Source organism: Pseudochaenichthys georgianus, chromosome 11, assembly GCF_902827115.2.
Source record: "Pseudochaenichthys georgianus chromosome 11, fPseGeo1.2, whole genome shotgun sequence".
Lineage (NCBI taxonomy): Eukaryota > Metazoa > Chordata > Actinopteri > Perciformes > Channichthyidae > Pseudochaenichthys > Pseudochaenichthys georgianus.
In genome coordinates this window covers 2,354,879-2,374,421 of record NC_047513.1, presented here as the reverse complement: position 1 = coordinate 2,374,421, position 19,543 = coordinate 2,354,879, and the positions used below count along the sequence as shown (strand labels likewise).

At 41.2% G+C, this 19,543-nt stretch overlaps 1 protein-coding gene across 1 annotated transcript; it reads left to right on the top strand.

Moving 5' to 3' along the window:
* Positions 1 to 1,900: 1,900 nt before the first annotated feature.
* On the top strand, positions 1,901 to 18,322 carry LOC117455293 (zinc finger protein 177-like). Its single transcript, XM_034094736.2, has 2 exons — positions 1,901 to 2,248; positions 14,650 to 18,322. The coding sequence occupies exons 1-2, from the start codon at positions 2,071 to 2,073 to the stop codon at positions 15,450 to 15,452; spliced, it is 981 nt and encodes a 326-aa protein (XP_033950627.1). The 5' UTR covers positions 1,901 to 2,070; the 3' UTR covers positions 15,453 to 18,322.
* Positions 18,323 to 19,543: the final 1,221 nt, after the last annotated feature.

Sequence of the window (19,543 nt, the reverse complement as noted above, 5' to 3'; positions counted from 1 at the left end):
GCGATCTGTTGTTATTAGCATCTGCTTAGCTAGCTATGCTAACGAATTTACAGAGCTTTTCTACAACCAGGTGGAAGAGAGCTATCTCCTGAGAGGCTCAAATAACCTCAGCTCAGTGAGGTTAAGGCACACCTTGATATGATGATCATTATAGTTATTAATGAGACTAAATTAAAAATGGGTATACAGCAACAAAAAAGTTGTTAAAAATAACAAGAATAGAGTTTAAAAGGGGAGTGATTTGTAAAATATCCAAAAAGGAAAATATGCTACAGTTCTGTTTAATATGGGTGTTGAGAGATGTATCCATAGATCTCTTAATGTTGCTCTCAAAGTGCACCAGATTGATGCATTTAACTTCAATATTTAAACATTACACATATCCACAGTATTTAAGTAATGTTAATTGACAATAAATATTGTTGTTTTTGAATTGTACTTTCTTTATTTGATTGGCAGTCAGTTGTTGATTACATGCAGACGTTGATAAAGCTACAGGTCACTTCAATATATATCACACTAATTCATGAAGCAACTTAGACATTTTGATGTTCCGGACCTTTGCATGGGGAGATTTTCTCTAACTGGACCTCGTTGAATTTTAGTTGAAGACCCCTGGTGTAGTGGGTAATGTTTTCAAGAAACATTGAACAGTGCTGCCACATATGACACAGGGGGAAAAGAAAATACTCTGAACCCTTTCTTTGCCATTATATAAAAATAGTGTTGCTACAAAAGTATAAATTAGGCTTACTAATAAGACAACTCAGATCTGAAGCTACACAGGAATCTGCTGCCATAAGGGCAATAAAAAGACAAAATTAATAGAATCAAACCCTTTTTTTGTTGCATTAGATGCTTCTTATGAGACTTGTGTTTTGTTTTGGTAAAAATGGTTTGTATCGTCATGTAGCTAAGATTATTCCCGTTCATCTGGTATAACACATTAATAGGTTCTTAAATATTAAGATCCCCTGAGACACAGTGTCATGAAAAAAAAAGAAGTGCCCGCTGAGGGGGACTTTGAGGCTTAACAGGTCTTAAGGTTCCAGTTTCAATAAAACCTGTACTATTTACAACTATGTTTTAGAGGCTTGCAATTTAGAAATAATACACTTTATTGTATTGGGTGACTCTTATTCTGACTATTTGGTGATGTAGTTCAGCCACCTGGTATTTCCCTCTCCAAATATAATGACCATCAGAGTGAGCATTCTTAACTTTGCTATTGTGCCACTTATCCCCCATTCGGAATTTGACTGTATCAGAGAAGAGGTAGGCCTATGTCTAAAGCAATTTCATTTGCAATAGAACTGTACCAGATATTTCCATACAACTACTGGTTAGTGTTAAATAGCACCCTAGACAATTCAGTAATGGTATATTTTTTATGGATTTCTGTTTTTCTGATATATGAGAGAAAAGTGATTGAGTCCTATTTTCCTATCACCAAAAGCACAATTTCCGTCTAAACTAAAGCTAAGTCTACAGGACTATAATTCAGTATTTTTTTAGTTAAATAATTGTCTGACTATTTGATGTAGGACAGCCACCTGGTTCATACCTCAGCAAATCTGAAGAGGAAAATATTGGCCATTCTCAAGTTATGGGCTTTTTTGTCACCTTTCCCATATTCGGCCTGGTCTAATTTGGCTCTTTTTCAGGGATTGGGGTACAAAAAAAAAAAAAAAATGACAACAATCAATTTCATTAATGGGAGACCCTAAAGATAATTTGTTCTACCTCGGGTAGGGGTATCTCGAAAACTAACGCTTTTTTTGAGGACTTGCTGCTGGACTATTAAGTATCCTTGCGTCAGCGTATCACGTGCTAGGCGCGCTCTCTTCTGACCATATTTGGAAGTACAGCTTCCTACAGGTTCAACCTCCACCGACTGGCTGCGGCTGCAGCTGCAGCTGGACCCTTCTCCAATGAGGGACGGAAGGATTGCATTTAAGAGAAGTGACATGCAGCCACAGTCACAATTGTGCAGCGGCAAGCAGAAGTAAAAGCTTCAAACATTGAATAACAGCAGCAGAAGAAGCGACAGTATTCCTCTGCGTGTGAAAGATGTCCAGACTTCAGAGTCTAAAGCAGTATATCAACCAGCGTCTCACTGCGGCTGTCGAGGACATATTTGAGCACTTTGAAAGAACAATAACCGAGTATGAAGAGGAGATGGACCTCCGACACCGGAAACTGTGCGAGTTGGATTCAAGAAATGAAGTACATCTGCAGACAGAAGCAGGTACGTTTCTGTCTCCTGTTGGAAACATGTTAAGTGATAATGCCCTCCGTGCTAAGCTAACGTTAGCATAACCCCCCACACACAGCCTGTTAGCAGCTATATATCTGTGGTAAGATAACATTAGCTACACCCTCCAAACACAGCCTATAATGAGATAGCTTCTCCTTCCACATACAGCCTGTTAGCAGCTAGCTCATACCGGAAGCATGTTTACTACCAATGATATCCGTGCTAATTTACGTTAGCTAAACCCTCCACACATCCCGTTGGCAGCTAGCTTGTGATGGAAAATGTTGACGGCTACTGCTGTCCGTGCTGAGCTAACGTTAACTACATTCTCCATACACAGCTTTAGCTAAAGGGGATCACTGTCTGAGTTTAAAGAACAGACCAACATGAACCCACATTCATTTATAAAGAGCTAGTAGCCGGTTTCAAGCTAGCAGTTCTGTAATGTTATTGCACGAGTAGAACTGACTACTGTGTAGGTGTAGCGTTTTAAAAGTTGTACATTATTATGTTTAACCCTCTGGAGTCTAAGGGTATTTTCTCGATTTTTAGATGTCTCCTTAAATGAACTTTTAAATGTACTTCTTATATCATGGCACCACATGTGTTACGTATCAAAATATTCAGGACAGTCTCTGGTCTTGCTAGCAATGCAAGTCACTCGCCCACCTTAGAGCACTGTGTGATGAGACGATTAGCTCTAAAGCTTAAGATTTGACATCCGATTTTTGGAAATCTTCAAAACTCCAATTGTGTTGGTGTTTTAGATTTGGTTACCAAAGTCTTAGGATCACACAAGTAGTGACATATTTGAATTACACTGTATATAAATGTGTAATTCATGTCTAAAGAAAAAAAAATGTAATTCGAATTTTGAGTAGAATAGGTGTTTATCACTCTACTTTCACCACAGCAGGGACTGAGATACGTTAGGACTGAATAATGACTTCATATTACATACCGAGGTTCATGTGATGTGTACAAATACAAATTGAGCATTAACATTTTTTTTTCTTAACCAACAATTTATTATAAATGTTTTTTTTCAACCAACTATTTATACAAATATAAGAAACTGGAAAATCTCACTATTTACAATATTGAACATCAGAACTTTCAACCAACTATTCATTATAAATGTCAAGACAGTGTCAAGGTATTTGTCTGTCTTCCAAGACAGTGGGGCTGGCTGCTGTGTAGGTGGGGGTGATGGTGCATGGGCTGCTGTGTAGGTGGGGGGTCACGTGTGCTCTACAAGACCTCCACGAGACATTGAAATAAAGTTCAATTAAAATGTTGCTCGAGCACAAATAACAATGCACAACTAAAAAGAAAGTTTGGGAGGTGGTCTCTCTCTCTCACACAGGTATTTCCAGTTACTTTACATCCAGTATACAACCACAGACACACACAGGGCCGGCCCTGACCAATTTGCTGCCCTAGGCAAGATTTTAGCTGGTGTGTTAACTTCATGTTCTGAGGCTCTACCTTCACTGCTGCTAGCGAAAAAAATCTCTAGCGAAGTCTGCAACTGAAAAGTTTTTTTTAGCCATTTTCTCTGTCTCTCTCTCTTCCTCACAGGCGTAAACTGATGGGAGACACGTGGTTTATGTTTTTTTTCTTGGTGGGTAGGTTCTTAGTGATTTCTCGAGTCATGTTGGTCATTTCAGACCAACATGGCTGCCGGCCGAGATTTCCTTGACTGACACACCAATCCACCAATCCCACACAGTGTAACGCCAAGTCAGGCTGCTTCAAGCAGCCCGATTGGCTGCTGTGCCCTGTTTACAGTCTCACAGGAGGTACCGCTGGAAAGCTACACTTCCAGCGATTCCGTCGTTATCTGAATCATATTTCTACTCCTTATAATTGAAAATATATGAATAATTACATAAGTTATGCACACCTTGACGCGCCGGCGAGTCCACCGACTCCATAGGGTTAATCATCTCCCAGCTCTACTTCAAGTATATTTGTATGCTAATACTTTACTGTACTTTTACTGAAATAAAGTTTTAAATATTATAATATGACTTATTTTAGTAAGTAAATCATGTTTTTATTTGTACTGCCGATAACACAGGGTGTCCGCGGGGTCTTAAAAAGTATTAAAAGTTGATAAATCAATTTAGCGAAAATTAAGGCTATTAATAATAATAATAATAATTTCAATTTATATAGCGCCTTTCACGAAACCCAAGGACGCTTTACAATGGGAAGTAACAAAACAAAAGGTAATAATAAACATACAGAGCAATAGCAGGAAATAAGTGACTGTAAATTAGTTGAGGCCAAAGGCCTGAGTGAACAGATGGTGTTTGAGGTGTTTTTTGAAGGTGTCCAGAGTGTCTGCACTCCTGATTGCAGAGGGGAGAGAATTCCAGAGGGGGGGGGCTGCGACACTGAAGGCTCTGTTGCCAAATGTTTTCAGCTTGGAGCGCTGGATGGAGAGCAGCCCTTTGTCAGAGGACCGCAGGTGACGAGAGGGGGTGTAGGGCTGAAGGAGGTCAGAGATGTATGGAGGGGCTAGGGAGTGGAGAAATGTGTAGGTTAGCAGGAGGAGTCTGTACTGGATGCGTGACTTGACCGGGAGCCAGTGAAGGTGGATGAGGGTAGGGGTGATGTGTTGCCAGGGCTTAGTGTGGGTGAGGAGCCTGGCTGCAGAGTTCTGGACGTACTGGAGCTTGTCCAGGGCTTTGCTGGTGACCCCGAACAGAACTCCATTGCAGTAGTCCAGACGAGAGGAGATGAAGGTATGAATTAATGTTTCTGCAACGGGGTCGGGGAGAGAGGGCCGGAGTCTGGAGATGTTTCGTAGGTGAAAGAAAGCGGTTTTGACAGTAGACCTGATGTGGGAGTTGAAGGCAAGGCTAGAGTCCAGAGTGACGCCCAGGCTGCGAACCTCAGGGGAAGGGTCGATGGTGAGGAGCAGATCTCCAACCTTCCGGAGCAGTGTTTTATTAAAAAGTATTAAACAGCATCTTCCAATGTATTATCAATCAATCAATCAATCAATCAATCAATCAATCAATCAATCAATCAATCAATCAATCAATGTTTATTTATATAGCCCAATATCACAAATGTTACATTTGTCTCAGTGGTCTTCACAGTGTGTACAGAATATCAGTATGAGAATACGACACCCTCTGTCCTTAGACCCTCACATCGTACAAGGAAAAACTTCCAAAGAAAACCCAGTTTAAAGGGAAAAATGGGAGAAACCTCAGGGAGAGCAACAGAGGAGAGATCCCTCTCCCAGGACGGACAGACGTGCAATAGATGCCGTGTGTAAATTGAAAAGATAATACATTTGCAACATAGGTAGTCCAAATGTTTGGAAATGCATGTGTGTATAATGGGAACATGAATCCACGAGGATATCCATCCAGGACCTATGATCCAGGACCACAGCCACGACTCGCGATCCAGCGCTCGCGATCCAGGACACAGGACCGCAGGATCATCCATGACTCCGGATCCCAGCGTATATAGACACCAAAAAGAAAGACATTTGGGGAAGCTGGGTTAATGGGAACATGAGAGTACACAGGTACAGACAGAGAGAAGGAAGAAGTAAGATGTCCCCCGACAAACTAAGCCTATATCAGCAAAACTAGGGGCTGAATCTAATCAGCCCTAACTATAAGCTTTATCAAAAAGGAAGGTCTTAAGCGCACTCTTAAAAACGGATAGGGTGTCTGCCGCCCGAACACAAACTGGAAGCTGATTCCACAAATGTGGAGCTTGATAAGAAAAGGCTCTGGCTCCCATTGTACTTTATTGTATTACATTTTGTAGCTTGTTTTTAATAAGTATATAAATTGTCCAAAGAGCTTGCATTCTACAGTATGCCTGAATGTAATCATTGCGTAGGTGTGAGGTCTTAACATGTATGGAAAGGGTCTTAAAAAAGGTCTTAAAAGGTATTAAATTTGACTTCAGGATTCCTGCATATACCCTGTAACAGGTAATACCGGTAATCTGTTGTCTCTTCTATATTCTTTCTCCAGTGAACTTTTGTTGACACATCTGTATTCTCGATATCTGTATACTAGTGCTGGGGGGAAACAATTATTTTGAAAACGATTAATCGGGCGATTATTTTTCTGTTGTTCAATTCATAAAAAAAGTAATGTAAAAAAAATTGTTTTCACGATACTGTGTCTCAGGGGATCTTCATATTTAAGAACCTATTAATGTGTTATACCAGATTAACGGAAATAATCTCAGCTAACTGACGATACAAACCATGTTTACCAAAACAAAACACAAGTCTCATAAGAAGCATCTAAATGACCCCTGAGCGAAAAATGCTAACGGACATTGGCACAGAACTCAAGATAAAAGTACCCTTATTACTTATCGTAGCTGCACATACAATATATCCGATTAAAGCTGAGACTCCACAGATTATATAGGTATATAGTATCATCACTGAGTGATCCGGACTCGCGAAGCAAATACAGTCATCACAACACGTACCTTTACAGAGCTTCTAGGGAGATCGTCTCACCGTAGCTTTCAATCTGATAAAAAGACGTGTTCACTAGCATTTAAGCCTCCACCACTCGCAAAAACTTCAGACCGAGCCAAAGCTATTACAAACGGCAAATATCCTTATGTTGCCATGTTAGCAAAGCGCTACCTGGCTGTATCTGCTACTACCTCTGTCCCTAGAGAGGGTGTTCTCCACAGCAGGAGACATTGTTAGTGCCAGCAGATCTGCCATTTCAGCAAGCAATGTGGACAAGTACATTTTTCTTTAAAAAAACATGAAAATACAATGACAAGCAAGTCATAATGTCAAACTGGCTGCTTAGGTACTAGTACAGTTCAAATACAGATTATTTCAGTTCATCGAAATGCTGCACCTTAATGTTTATTTTATTATATTTTGTATTTATTTGAGTGAATACATTATTCACAGTTTAATAAAAAAAAAAAAAAAAAAAAATGTTATGTTTTGTGATAATTTTTCCTGCTGTACCGAACCGAACCGTGACCTAAAAACCGAGGTACGTACCGAACCGAAATTTTTGTGAACCGTTACACCCTTAACATACAGTGGGGCAAACAAGTATTTAGTCAGCCACCAATTGTGCTAGTTCTCCCACTTAAAAAGATGAAAGGCCTGTAATTTTCATTCTAGGTACACTTCAACTATGAGAGACAGAATGGGGGGAAAGAATCCAGGAAATCACATTGTAGAATTTTGAATGAATGAATTGGTAAATTCCTCGGTAAAATAAGTATTTGGTCACCTACAAACAATACAATACAACTTTATTTATAAAGCACTTTAAACCTCCAGACCAAAGTGCTGTACAGGAAAATAGATAAAACACAGCTCAGCTCACACACCATAAAACAAGTACAAGTAAAAACAATTTAAATGCAAAAAAAGCAACACTCTAAAAGATGTTGAAACGCCAAGTGTTAAAACGCTAAGGAGAAGAGGTGGGTTTTAAGAAGCGATTTAAAAGCAGGCAGTGTGGAGGCCTGTCTGATCTCCAGGGGCAGAGCGTTCCACAGTTTGGGAGCCGCTACAGAGAAGCAAGGGTCCCCTCTGAGCTTTTACCTGGTTTTAGGCACATTCAGGAGCAGTTGGTCCGCTGACCTGAGAGGGCGGTTCGGCGTGTAATGCTGTAGCAGCTCAGCAAGGTATGGTGGGGTCATGCCATTTAGGGATTTAAAAGTAAATAAAATAATTTAAAAATGGATCCTAAAATAAATTGGCAGCCAGTGGAGAGAAGCTAAAACAGGGGAAATGTGGTCAAACTTCCGTGTGCCAGTTAAGAGCCTTGCTGCAGCATTTTGCACCCGCTGCAGTCGTGCGAGCGAGGACCCACTGACCCCCATGTAGAGAGTTACAATAGTCCAGCCGGGTGGTGACAAAGGCATGGATTACTGTCTCAAACTGCTGTCTGGAAAGAAAAGGTTTTACTTTCGCTAGCTGCCTCAGGTGATAAAAGCTCGTTTTTACCACCGACTTAATCTGACTCAAGTTTGAGTTCATGGTCCATTTTAATACCAAGGTTCGTAACGGTGGGCTTGGTGTACTGATGCAAGGGACCCAGGTCTACAGAAGTGGTGTCAGTGGTCCTACCAAAAACCATTACTTCGGTTTTTCCTTCATTGAGTTTAAGGAAATTGCACGCCATCCAGGCCTTTATGTCATATAGGCACTTTAGCAGTGGGCTAATTAAGTAACCCTCCTTCTTTGTTAGAGGGACATAAATCTGGCTATCGTCAGCATAGGAGTGGAATGCAATACCGTGCTTTCTAAAAAATGGACCCAAGAGGGAGCAAATAGAGGGAGAATAGCAGGGGGCCTAATACTGAGCCCTGTGGGACCCCATACAGGAGTGGAGCAGAGGATGACTCGGAGTCACCAAGGCTGACAGAGAAAGTTCTGTCCTTCAAATATGACCTGAACCATTCCAGGGCTTTTCCCTCAATGCCCACCCACTTTTCCAAGCGGGAGATCAGGATGTCATGGTCGACTCTATCGAAAGCAGCAGTTAAATCAATAAGTAGAAGCACAACGCAGTCCCCAGAGTCAGTAGATAAAAGGATGTCATTAAAGACTCTTAAAAGCGCTGTTTCAGTGCTGTGCATAGTTTTAAAACCGGATTGGAAAACCTCCAGTATGTTGTTCTCTTCCAGAAAAAACATAATTTGACTGTAGACAATCTTCTCCAGGATCTTTGACATAAAAGGCATTTTGGAAATGGGCCTAAAATTAGCCAGAACTGTGGGATTCAGGCTGGTTTTTTTTAATACGACGTTGCACTACTGCATGCTTCAGGTTTTCGGGGACCTTCCCTGAGAGCAGGCTGCTGTTTAAAACCGCCAGCACAGATGGTCCAACAGTGGGGAAAACCTCTTTAAGAAGTCGAGACGCGACAGGGTCATTTGGAGAACCAGAGGGCTTTAACTTGGAAACAATCTCCTGTACAAAAGACAGAGCTCATTTCATTTCATTTCAAACCTTTATTTATACAGATAAAATACAATTGAGATCATTGATCTCTTTTCCAAGGGAGACCTGCTCAAGTAGTTCCACATGAAACATAAAAACATAAATAGAACAACAAAAGGACATCATACAGCATCATTTACAAAATGATCCACATAAACAGGTACCAATAGCTTCCGATTGAGTAGCATCCAACCGAGCTACATGCTCAAACTGATTAAAGACAGCAGAACACGGTGCAGGAACTGAGGGGTCAATTGCAGGAGCAGAGATTTGAGCTCTAGTGGAGTTTACCATATTAATGAAAAAGTGAAGAAAATCTTCACAGACCGCGGTAGAGGTCTCCATAGAGCTATTCTGGGGGGCATTAAGGACCACATCAATAGTCTGGAACAGAACGCGTGGCTTATGACGATTTTACAGACAGATGTCAGATAAAAGTTTGCTTTTTGCCTCCTTCACAGTGATCTGATAGAAACGCCAACACTCCCTCAACATTTCAAATGAAACTTGCAGTTTGTCCTTTTTCCATTTACGCTCAGCTCTACGGCAATCCTGTCGGACAGCCCGAGTCGTGTCATTTAACCAAGGCTGAGATTTAGTTTTCGGTTGCCTGGTTTTTAAAGGAGCAACAGTGTCTATGGCAGCTTTGCAAGTAGAGTGAAACCATGAGCTAAGCTCATCCGTTTCAGGTGACATAGGTTCCCGATTCACACAGTTCTGTTTAAAGGCAACTGACTAGCAGTGGAGGGGTTATTAATGCGAGCGCGCCGAGGAGCAGCGCACGGTTTAACCGTTTTACAAGCAAGACTCACATCAAATAATACAGGCATATGATCAGAGAAAAAGGCGTCACAAATCTCCAGGTTAAGAACAGGCAAACCATAAGATAAAACAAGATCAAGTGTGTCCCCGCGTTCCTGCGTTGGGCCAGACACAGACTGCACAAGATTAAAGGAATCAACAAGGTCTAAAAAGTCCTTTGCCATAGCTTTGTCGGGGCAACACACATGAATATTAAAATCCCCAACAATAAGTACACGATCATATTTTGGCATAATTTCAGCCAAGAAGTCAGAGAAATCGTTAAAAAATCCCTTATTGTATTTGGGAGATCTGTAGACCACAGCACACAGCACTGTATGAGAGCGACCAAGCTCGAACACGCTCAGTTCAATGCTGCCGGGTGAGAATGTCAGTGAAAGCTGCTGGCATTTATAGTCACTCTTAAGAACAGTTGCTTTACCTCCACCTCGGCCTGACGTCCGCGGAGAGTCAAAATAACAGCAATGCTGCGGTACAAGTTTGGTAAACGCGCTGGACTCACCAATACTGAGCCATGTCTCAGTCACGAAGACGAAATCCAAGCCCTTGGAAATGAAGAAATCCTTTAGGACAAAAGTCTTGTTTGTTAGCGATCTTGCATTGACCAGGCCAAACCTGGCAGATTGGCGGCGTTAGAGGACCGGGGAACCCGACAGAGACCTCAGGTTATGCGGATTAACCCCACGGCAACGGGGACGATGGGAGCAGGTCCCGCGGTGCAGGAATGCCTTATTCGGGTCGACGACAGGTACCAGCCAGGCGTCGACAGGGTCCAGGAAGCGATGAGCTGAAAAAGCCTTCATTCTCACCAGTCGACCACTGCGTTTTCCCCGGCGGCGGTGGCGTTTACAGCGGGTAGGTGGAGCAGGGGTGCGGCACAGGTAAACTGGTCCCCCTGATAAAAACGGAGGCAGCGTTTTATCTCCACCACGAGTAGACTTTGCTGGATTAATGGCAGAAAACCGAAGGTCCAGCAGTGTTTGGCGATCGTACACCAGTAGAGAGTTGACATTTTGCATTAAGCATGACAAAAACAGTACAAAAACACACAGCGTAAGCATCGGCAGACGGCAGGCCATACACACTGGCGCCATCTTGGATCACACTAACACATTAACAAACAAGATTTCTGCCTCTCACAGACCTGTAACTTCTTCTTTAAGAGCCTCCTCTGTCCTCCACTTGTTAACTGTATTAATGGCACTTGTTTGAACTTGTTATCAGTATAAAAGACACCTTTCCACAACCTCAAACAGTCACACTCCAAACTCCACTATGGCCAAGACCAAAGAGCTATCAAAGGACACCAGAAACAAAATTATAGACCTGCACCAGGCTGGAAAGACTGCATCTGCAATAGGTAAGCAGCTTGGTGTGAAGAAATCAACTGTGGGAGCAATTATTAGAAAATGGAAGACATACAAGACCACTGATAATCTTCCTCGATCTGGAGCTCCACGCAAGATCTCACTTTGTGGGGTCAAAATGATCACAAGAACGGTGAGCAAAAATCCCAGAACCACACGGGGGGACCTAGTCAATGATCTGCAGAGAGCTGGGACCAAAGTAACAAAGGCTACCATCAGTAACACACTACGCCGCCAGGGACTCAAATCCTGCAGTGCCAGACGTGTCCCCCTGCTTAAGCCAGTACATGTCCAGGCCCGTCTGAAGTTTGCTAGAGAGCATTTAGATGATCCAGAAGAGGATTGGGAGAATGTCATATGGTCAGATGAAACCAAAATAGAACTTTTTGGGAAAAACTCAACTAGACGTGTTTGGAGGAGAAAGAATGCTGAGTTGCATCCAAAGAACACCATACCTACTGTGAAACATGGGGGTGGAAACATCATGCTTTGGGGCTGTTTTTCTGCAAAGGGACCAGGACGACTGATCCGTGTAAAGCAGGGGTGCCCAACCGGTCGATCGCGGGGAGATTCCCAGTCGATCGCGAGATGTGTCTAAAAATAGAACAACAATATTCTGTTTTATCGTTAATGTCCTGTAACATAATCTTCCTGTGCCAGAATAATGCGCTTGAACGCATCAAATCTTTGTGATTGGCCGGCGTGACCCCATGTGTCGGGGCGTGGCTGGTGGGCAGTGCACTAGTTCGCTAACGTTGTCCGTGTCAACACCATGTCAACACCAGGAGTGACAGTCCGCACACACACAAGACCGCAATTATGGCAGAAGCAAAACATATATAATTTTCACTCGAGTGGGAGGATGATTATTTTTATATCTATTCCAATTCAAAGTCCATCTGTCTCATCTGCAATGCGAGCGTGGCTTTATCGAAGAAGGGTAATTTAGGAGCGGCATTTCCAAACAGTGCACGAACGCTACGAGACACAATTCCCTCCTGATTCGGCCCTACGCTCCAAAAGGGGAGTGGCCTGAGAGGACAGCTGAATGCACAGCAGTCCATTTTCACCAGGCCCAACAACAAGAGCAAGGCTGCTACCAGAGCATCTTATCGTGTCAGTCACGTTCTTGCGAAACACATGAAGTCTTTCAAAGACGGTGAAGTTGTGAAAGAAGCATTCCTGGAGGCTGTCGATGCGTAATAAAAATAACAGTCGCATTTCAACAGGTTTTTGATATGATAAAAACTCAAGTTAGATACCGTTATTAATCAGCTGTAAGTTTGAGTTTGTTTGAACTTATTCATTATAATTATTGTACAAAATGGTATAAGAATGCAAACTTAAATTGATTAGTCTATTATCAATTCAGGTTAAGAAACTAGTGTTGCTTGCATCGTATTTTAAAGGCATTTCTTTTTATAATCTACTAAAATGCAACAAAAAAAGGGTTTGATTCTATTAATTTTGTCTTTTTTATTGCACTGTTACAGCAGATTCCTGTGTAGCTTCAGATCTGAGTTGTCTTATTAGTAAGCCTAATTTATACTTTTGTAGCAACACTATTTTTATATAATGGCAAAGAAAGGGTTCAGAGTCTTTTCTTTTTTTCCTGTGTCATATGTGGCAGCACTGTTCAATGTTTCTTGAAGACATTACCCACTGTAGTGTGACGTGTGAATAAACTCCAACTCTGTATCAACAACACTGTTGTGTAACTTCAGTTAAATACTTGTATGTGTGTAGATTAGAAAGAGGTAAGATAAAGGATCTGAAGTATTAATCGTACAAAGGTCAGTTTTATACAAGTAGAAGTGTGTATTTACCTGGCAGTAGGCTGTCAGTAATGGCTACGCCTCTCTATTTGTACTGGTAGATCTCGGCAGACTGGCAACTTCAAAAGTAGCTCTCGGTTCAAAAAAGGTTGGGCACCCCTGGTGTAAAGGAAAGAAGGAATGGGGCCATGTATCGTGAGACTTTGAGTGACAACCTTCTTCCATCAGCAAGGGCATTGAAGATGAAACGTGGCTGGGTCTTTCAGCATGACAATGATCCCAAACACACCGCCCGGGCAACAAAGGAGTGGCTTCGTAAGAAGCATTTCAAGGTCCTGGAGTGGCCTAGCCAGTCTCCAGATCTCAACCCCATAGAAAATCTTTGGAGGGACTTGAACGTCCGTGTTGCCCAGCGACAGCCCGAAAACATCACTGCTCTAGAGGAGATCTGCATGGAGGAATGGGCCAAAATACCAGCAACAGTGTGTGAAAACCTTGTGAAGACTTACATAAAACGCTTGACCTCTGTCATTGCCAACAAAGGGTATATAACAATGTATTGAGATTAACTTTTGTTATTGACCAAATACTTATTTTCCACCATAATTTGCAAATAAATTCTTTAAAAATCAGACAATGTGATTTTCTGGATTTTTTTTTTTTTTCTTTTTTTTTTTCTTTCTTCTAATTTTGTCTCATCGTTGCGGTATACCTAGGACCTCATCTTTTTAAGTGGGAGCACTTGCACAATTGGTGGCTGACTAAATACTTTTTTGCCCCACTGTGTATATCTATTGTGTGTGTGTGTGTGTGTTGATACACACACAAATAGAAGTGCTATTTTTATTTACCATTTCCTTGCAATCCTACTAGAGAAAAGTGAAAATCAACTACACATGTTGTCTGTGACAAGGACTCTTTAACACTCTCCTTCTCTACTCTACCTTCCCTTTCTTGTGATCATCGCTACCTTACATGTTATCAATGATACGCAGCGTAGTTTGTGATAGACATGAGGATGTCATTTTGAAACTGTGCCTGTTTTAATAGGCCCGTCAACTTATTCCCATTAGCTGCTGGTCACAGGTCACACTTGACCCTCGGCTGGCAGGCCTGACCAACCTTCAGGCCCCTGGGAAATGTCCCGGTGCTCCCGGTGGCCATTTTGCCCCTACCTGAAAGGATATGAAAGCTTTTGTACAGAAGTACAAAAATGTCCCCTGTAAATGTCATACTGTAATAGATTATACAACCAAAGTATTATTGCACATGCATTATTGTTAAAGAATGAATTGGTAGTTTGTTTAGGTGGAGCTGATTTCGAACTGTTCAAACGATATTAATGATTAATGTATACGTTTTAACATGGAAAGATGTATGAGACGTCAGTCTATATTTCACTCTCATATCACTTTCCCTCTGCGTGTTTCCTGTTTGCTGCAGATGTCCAGCAGCTGTTGGTGGTTAATGAAGAGGTTCCTCCTGAGCAGCAGGAAGGCCAGGAAAACCCAGAGCCCCCCCCACACATAAAACAGGAACAGGAGGAACCCTGGAGCAGTCAGGAGGGAGAGCAGCTTCAAGGGCTGAATGAAGCAGATATCACCAAGTTCACCTTCACTCCTGTCCCTGTGAAGAGTGAATATGATGAAGAGAAACCTCAGTCCTCACAGCTTCATCAAAGACAAACTGAACACATGGAAGCAGAAGCTGATGGAGAGGACTGTGGAGAACCAGAACCAGCCAGGGACTCGGATCCAGAGAGACATTTACTACCAGGCACTGAGGACAAGAAACCATTTGGATGTGCAGAGTGTGGGAAAAGATTTGGAAAGGAAACGCATCTGAATACACACATGAGAACTCACACAGGAGAGAAACCATTCAGCTGCGCGTTCTGTGAGAAATCTTTTACACAGAGCGGAAGTTTACAGAAACACATTAGAATCCACACTGGAGAGAAACCATACAATTGCTCAGTATGTGGTAAAGCTTTCATTGAAAGTGGAAATCTGACAAGACACATGATAACTCACACAGGAGAGAAACCCTTCAGCTGCTCAGTTTGTGCGAAAACCTACAGAAGCAAGGCTGACCTCAGGAGACACATGAGAACTCACACAGGAGAGACTCTCTTTAGCTGCTCATTTTGTAACCGCAAATTTCCCTGGCGTTATCAGGTCAATACACATAAATGTGTTGGGCGTCAGTCCTCACAGCTTCATCAGACTCAGAGTGAGGAGAACTGAGAGGCAGAGCCAAGAGCTGGAGACTCTTCAAGGGTTCCCATATCCATGGAAAGTCTGCAAAATGTTTGAAATGCTAAAGTTCCATACCGTTTTCTGTTTAACTAATTGTCACAGTAATCTTTCTTGGTTATCCTTCCATGCAGTGTAACATGTTCCATACATTACTGATAATTTATTAGTGCGAATGCTGTTTACAGCATTCCACTATAGTACTTCAAATCTTTATTCTTCCTCTGATTATTTCAGCCCATACTTTGACTCTCCATAACTTCAGCTTATTTTCAGCTACAGAAACCATTCAAATATTAAACTATTCAGCCTTTTCAGGAATCGATGGGAAACCTTCAACTTTTAAAAAATGTTATACTTTTTGAAATATTCAGCTTTTTAAACTCTTTTTTTAACATGGAAGTCAATGGGAGATGCCTTCAAATCCTCTTTTCCTACACCTTGCGCCAAATGCTACTCCTTCTACATACTTTCAGCTTTAAAATGATCACAATACCTTCAGCTATTCAAAATTGAATTGAACTTTTTGAGATATTTAACTTAGTTTGGCGCTTGGTAGAGGCCTTTTCAGATTTTAACATTAGAGTGGATGGAGCAGCTCGTTAAGTCTAGAGTTCTTTGATCTCAAAACAGATTGCAGGAGTGCTTGAAATCCTCCCCAAAAAATGTTTTAAACTTGCTATAATTGCCAAACCCTACACTCCTCAGATTTATTTTTCATGAAAAACGTAGGAAAACCTCTCCTAGGTTGGAAAATAAAAAAATGCCTCTTGAGGGCATGAAGAGACAAAATGTCCACCTAGCTCCCAATTGATTCCCATGTTAAATGTTTCCGGATCTTTCTTCAGAGCAGAGAGAAGTACACTTTAGACAAACTGCTCCCATCTCCACATTTTACACACAAAACCAAAAAAACAAACATCAGTTAATTGGGGTTCCATGATGCTCACGGTCTGGTAATTTTTTTTATAGGAGCCATAGTTTTTCAACAGGTGGCAAAATTGTCAGATATAATCCTCAATGCATTCTTAATGGGACTCAGTGCTGCAGTTGGTAAATCGTCATAAGTCGTCACCATGGTAACCTTTGATCCCTGGGTTTACACACACGGGTATTTGTAAACATTCATTCACTACTACTTACATTTAATATCTTTATTTAACTCCTTCAGCCTAATTTCAGCTGCAGGAACCATTCAAATATCAAACTATTTAGCCTTTTCAGCACATGATGGGAAACTTTCAACTTTTTCAAAATATGTTGTACTTTTTCAAAATATTCAGCTTTTTAAAGTCTTTTTTTAACATGGAAGTCTTTGCAATGCATTTGAGCTGTATCAATTTGATTCAAATCATTTCACTTTTCTGCATTTCTCCGCTAAGTTCAGCCACACACTTACTTGATTTTTGTAGCTAAAAGCAGCTACCATTCAGCTAATAAAATATTCTGCTTTTTCTGCATTTTCAGCTAAATTCAGCCACAAATATTCACAGTTTACAGCATTCGCATGCATTTTCTGCAGGAAATGCATTTTCTAGTTTCAGTAGCTGTTGTCATGACGTTGCACTAAAAATACTTTGACGATCAATGTTTGTTTACCGTCTTTTACATTTCATTGTTTTTTTTCCTCTGCCCTCATACACAATCCATCGCTTTTCTACTGTTGTTTTTTATTGATTCTCAGTGGAGTGTGATGCTATAAAGAACATATTATTAAATATTTGTTTTGGTGAAGAAGCATACGGACTAGGGATGGGAACGATTAATCGAATATTCGAAATTATTCAGCTATTCGAATAATTATTCAGGTGTTCGAATATGAGTTATTAATTTGTAATTGTTTTGATATTCCGCTGAAGTATACGCTGCTGTGACATAATAACTCGAGGGAAGGGGTGGGGGTCAGAGGGCCTATGTATAAAAGTCACGGCTCGCCATTTGCAAATAGCCAATCACACAAAAAACATGTTGCTGTGACTGTGAGTATTAAACAATTAACATGAAACTAAACAAACACAACAGTATGTTATTGTCCTTATAAAATAAAAACATACATTTTGTCCACCGACATAATACAGGCACCTTACCCTCAAGAGATCCTCACGTGCTATGAGAATCTCCCACAATCCTCTACTGCCTGAGATCGAATGCTGTGGTTTTATTAAATGTGCCAACTGCTAGGACTGTCTTAGGGGAGACAGCTTTTAGATGCAGCTCCTCTGTCTTGGAATAGTCTGCAAATTAAATGGAAACTGAACAATCTGGTGCGACTAAATGTTTTTAAAGCTCGGTTGGATGCTAGTCAATCAGAAGCTATTGGTACCTGTTTATGTGGATAATTATGTAAATGATGCTGGATGATGTCCTTTTGTTGTTCTGTTTATGCTTTTATGTTTCATGTGGAACTACTTGAGCAGGTCTCCCTTGGAAAAGAGATCAATGATCTCAATGGGATTTTATCTGTATAAATAAAGGTTTGAAATGAAATGAAATCCATTGCCGCAACAAAGCTAATGCAGGCATACGTTTGTGACACTAGATGGCGCAATTGTGTATGTGCGTGTGGGGAGTCTTGCAGTAGAACATTTGACTGTAGCGCCGCCACTGGGCTAAGCCCCGAATGTTTCCAGGTCAAGGCGACGCCTCTGGTGTCAGCCGTTAACCTATAAATAATATATACACATGCAAACATGTCAGAAGAACCAGTGCAGAAGAAAACTAAATACAGTCAATCTAAACTTAAATTTAACAACTGGAAGGTCACATCCCTGACATCCACATCTCCGGAGCCTGGACCTTCATCAATCATAGAAACAGCGAAGCCAGATGAACCCAAAAGCAGCACCTCTGCGGCCGCAGAAACTGTCAAAACCGCCGCCGTTGAACCGAAACAGGCTGGTTCCGACTGCATGGAGGTTTGTTGTCGGGACATTGAGGCGGGTAAAGCTGTACAGCTAACTATCGGAAAAAAGGAGACCGCTAGTAGATTTTTGAGAAAAGAGAAGGTACTTCAATGCAGAATGGTACAAAAACAGAGAGTGGTTAATTCTTTGCAAAACCACTAAACGATAGTGATAAATTGCGATGTTAACAACCTCATGATATGATAACCTCATATTTTTTTAACTTAGGATCATCATACCTGTGTTTAGTCTAGATAGAAAAAGGTAAATGTGTGCATTTTATTATAAAGTTGTGTATATTTACAGACTATTGCAAAAACTAAGAAGCTTATAAACATCAGGTTTAAAACTAAAAGAGCTTTACAAAAAAGTAACACAATTAAAGATGTTTGGAGTTGTATTTAAGTTATTCATTTACATTTTTTGTCAAAGAGATGCTGATTTGAAACCGTTGTTAGGCCTACATACAGTTACGGCATTTCTTGTTTCTGCTGGAGAGAGGGGAGTTTGTCCCAGAGCTTGGTGCTGTATTTACTCCCTCCATCTGACAGGAGGGAGCCTCATGTGTCACTCCACGGAGTTCACTCCGTCACGGAGGGGGAGTCTGTAGGTGTAGGGCGTGGTTTAGGATTGGGCCATACACACACACTTTTTTTTGGCCCTCCCACTTCTAAAATGAATCCGGCGCGCCTGCCTGATATGTTTGGTCCAACGACTCCTGGTCCTTTCATCAGACGGGAAGCGATAGAACGAGCAAGTGGTATGATCACTTTTGTGATTCCAACCTGGTACAAAGCACACAGGCATCTTGTAAAAGTGAATTTATTGGAGCAATCTCTTATATTTATTGGAGGGAATACATCAGTTATGAGATCTTCTTCTTCTTCTTTGCTTTTCTTTGCTCTGCAACCAGTCTTGGACATGGTCTTGGAGCATTATCGCCTATGACATCACTTACGCGACCCAGAATGGGATCTGGGATTTGTAGTCTTTCTAGTTGCGTATTTTTCATAGTCTTATATTTCAACAGTTTTACGACAAACTGTGACTTTTTTTACATGGAAATTATTATTTAAGATTGACAAACATCATATGTGTCATTCGTGGCACAATTCAAACGGGATCAAAAGATAACTTTTCTCTCTCCATTGTCCATTGACTTCAATGTATAATTTTCCG

Bases quoted from the DNA above. Each gene is read 5' to 3' on its own strand.
- LOC117455293 (XM_034094736.2), top strand. From the start codon at position 2,071: ATGTCCAGACTTCAGAGTCTAAAGCAGTATATCAACCAGCGTCTCACT. The intron at 2,249-14,649 runs GTACGTTTCTGT...TGTTTGCTGCAG, and splicing joins ACATCTGCAGACAGAAGCAG to ATGTCCAGCAGCTGTTGGTG.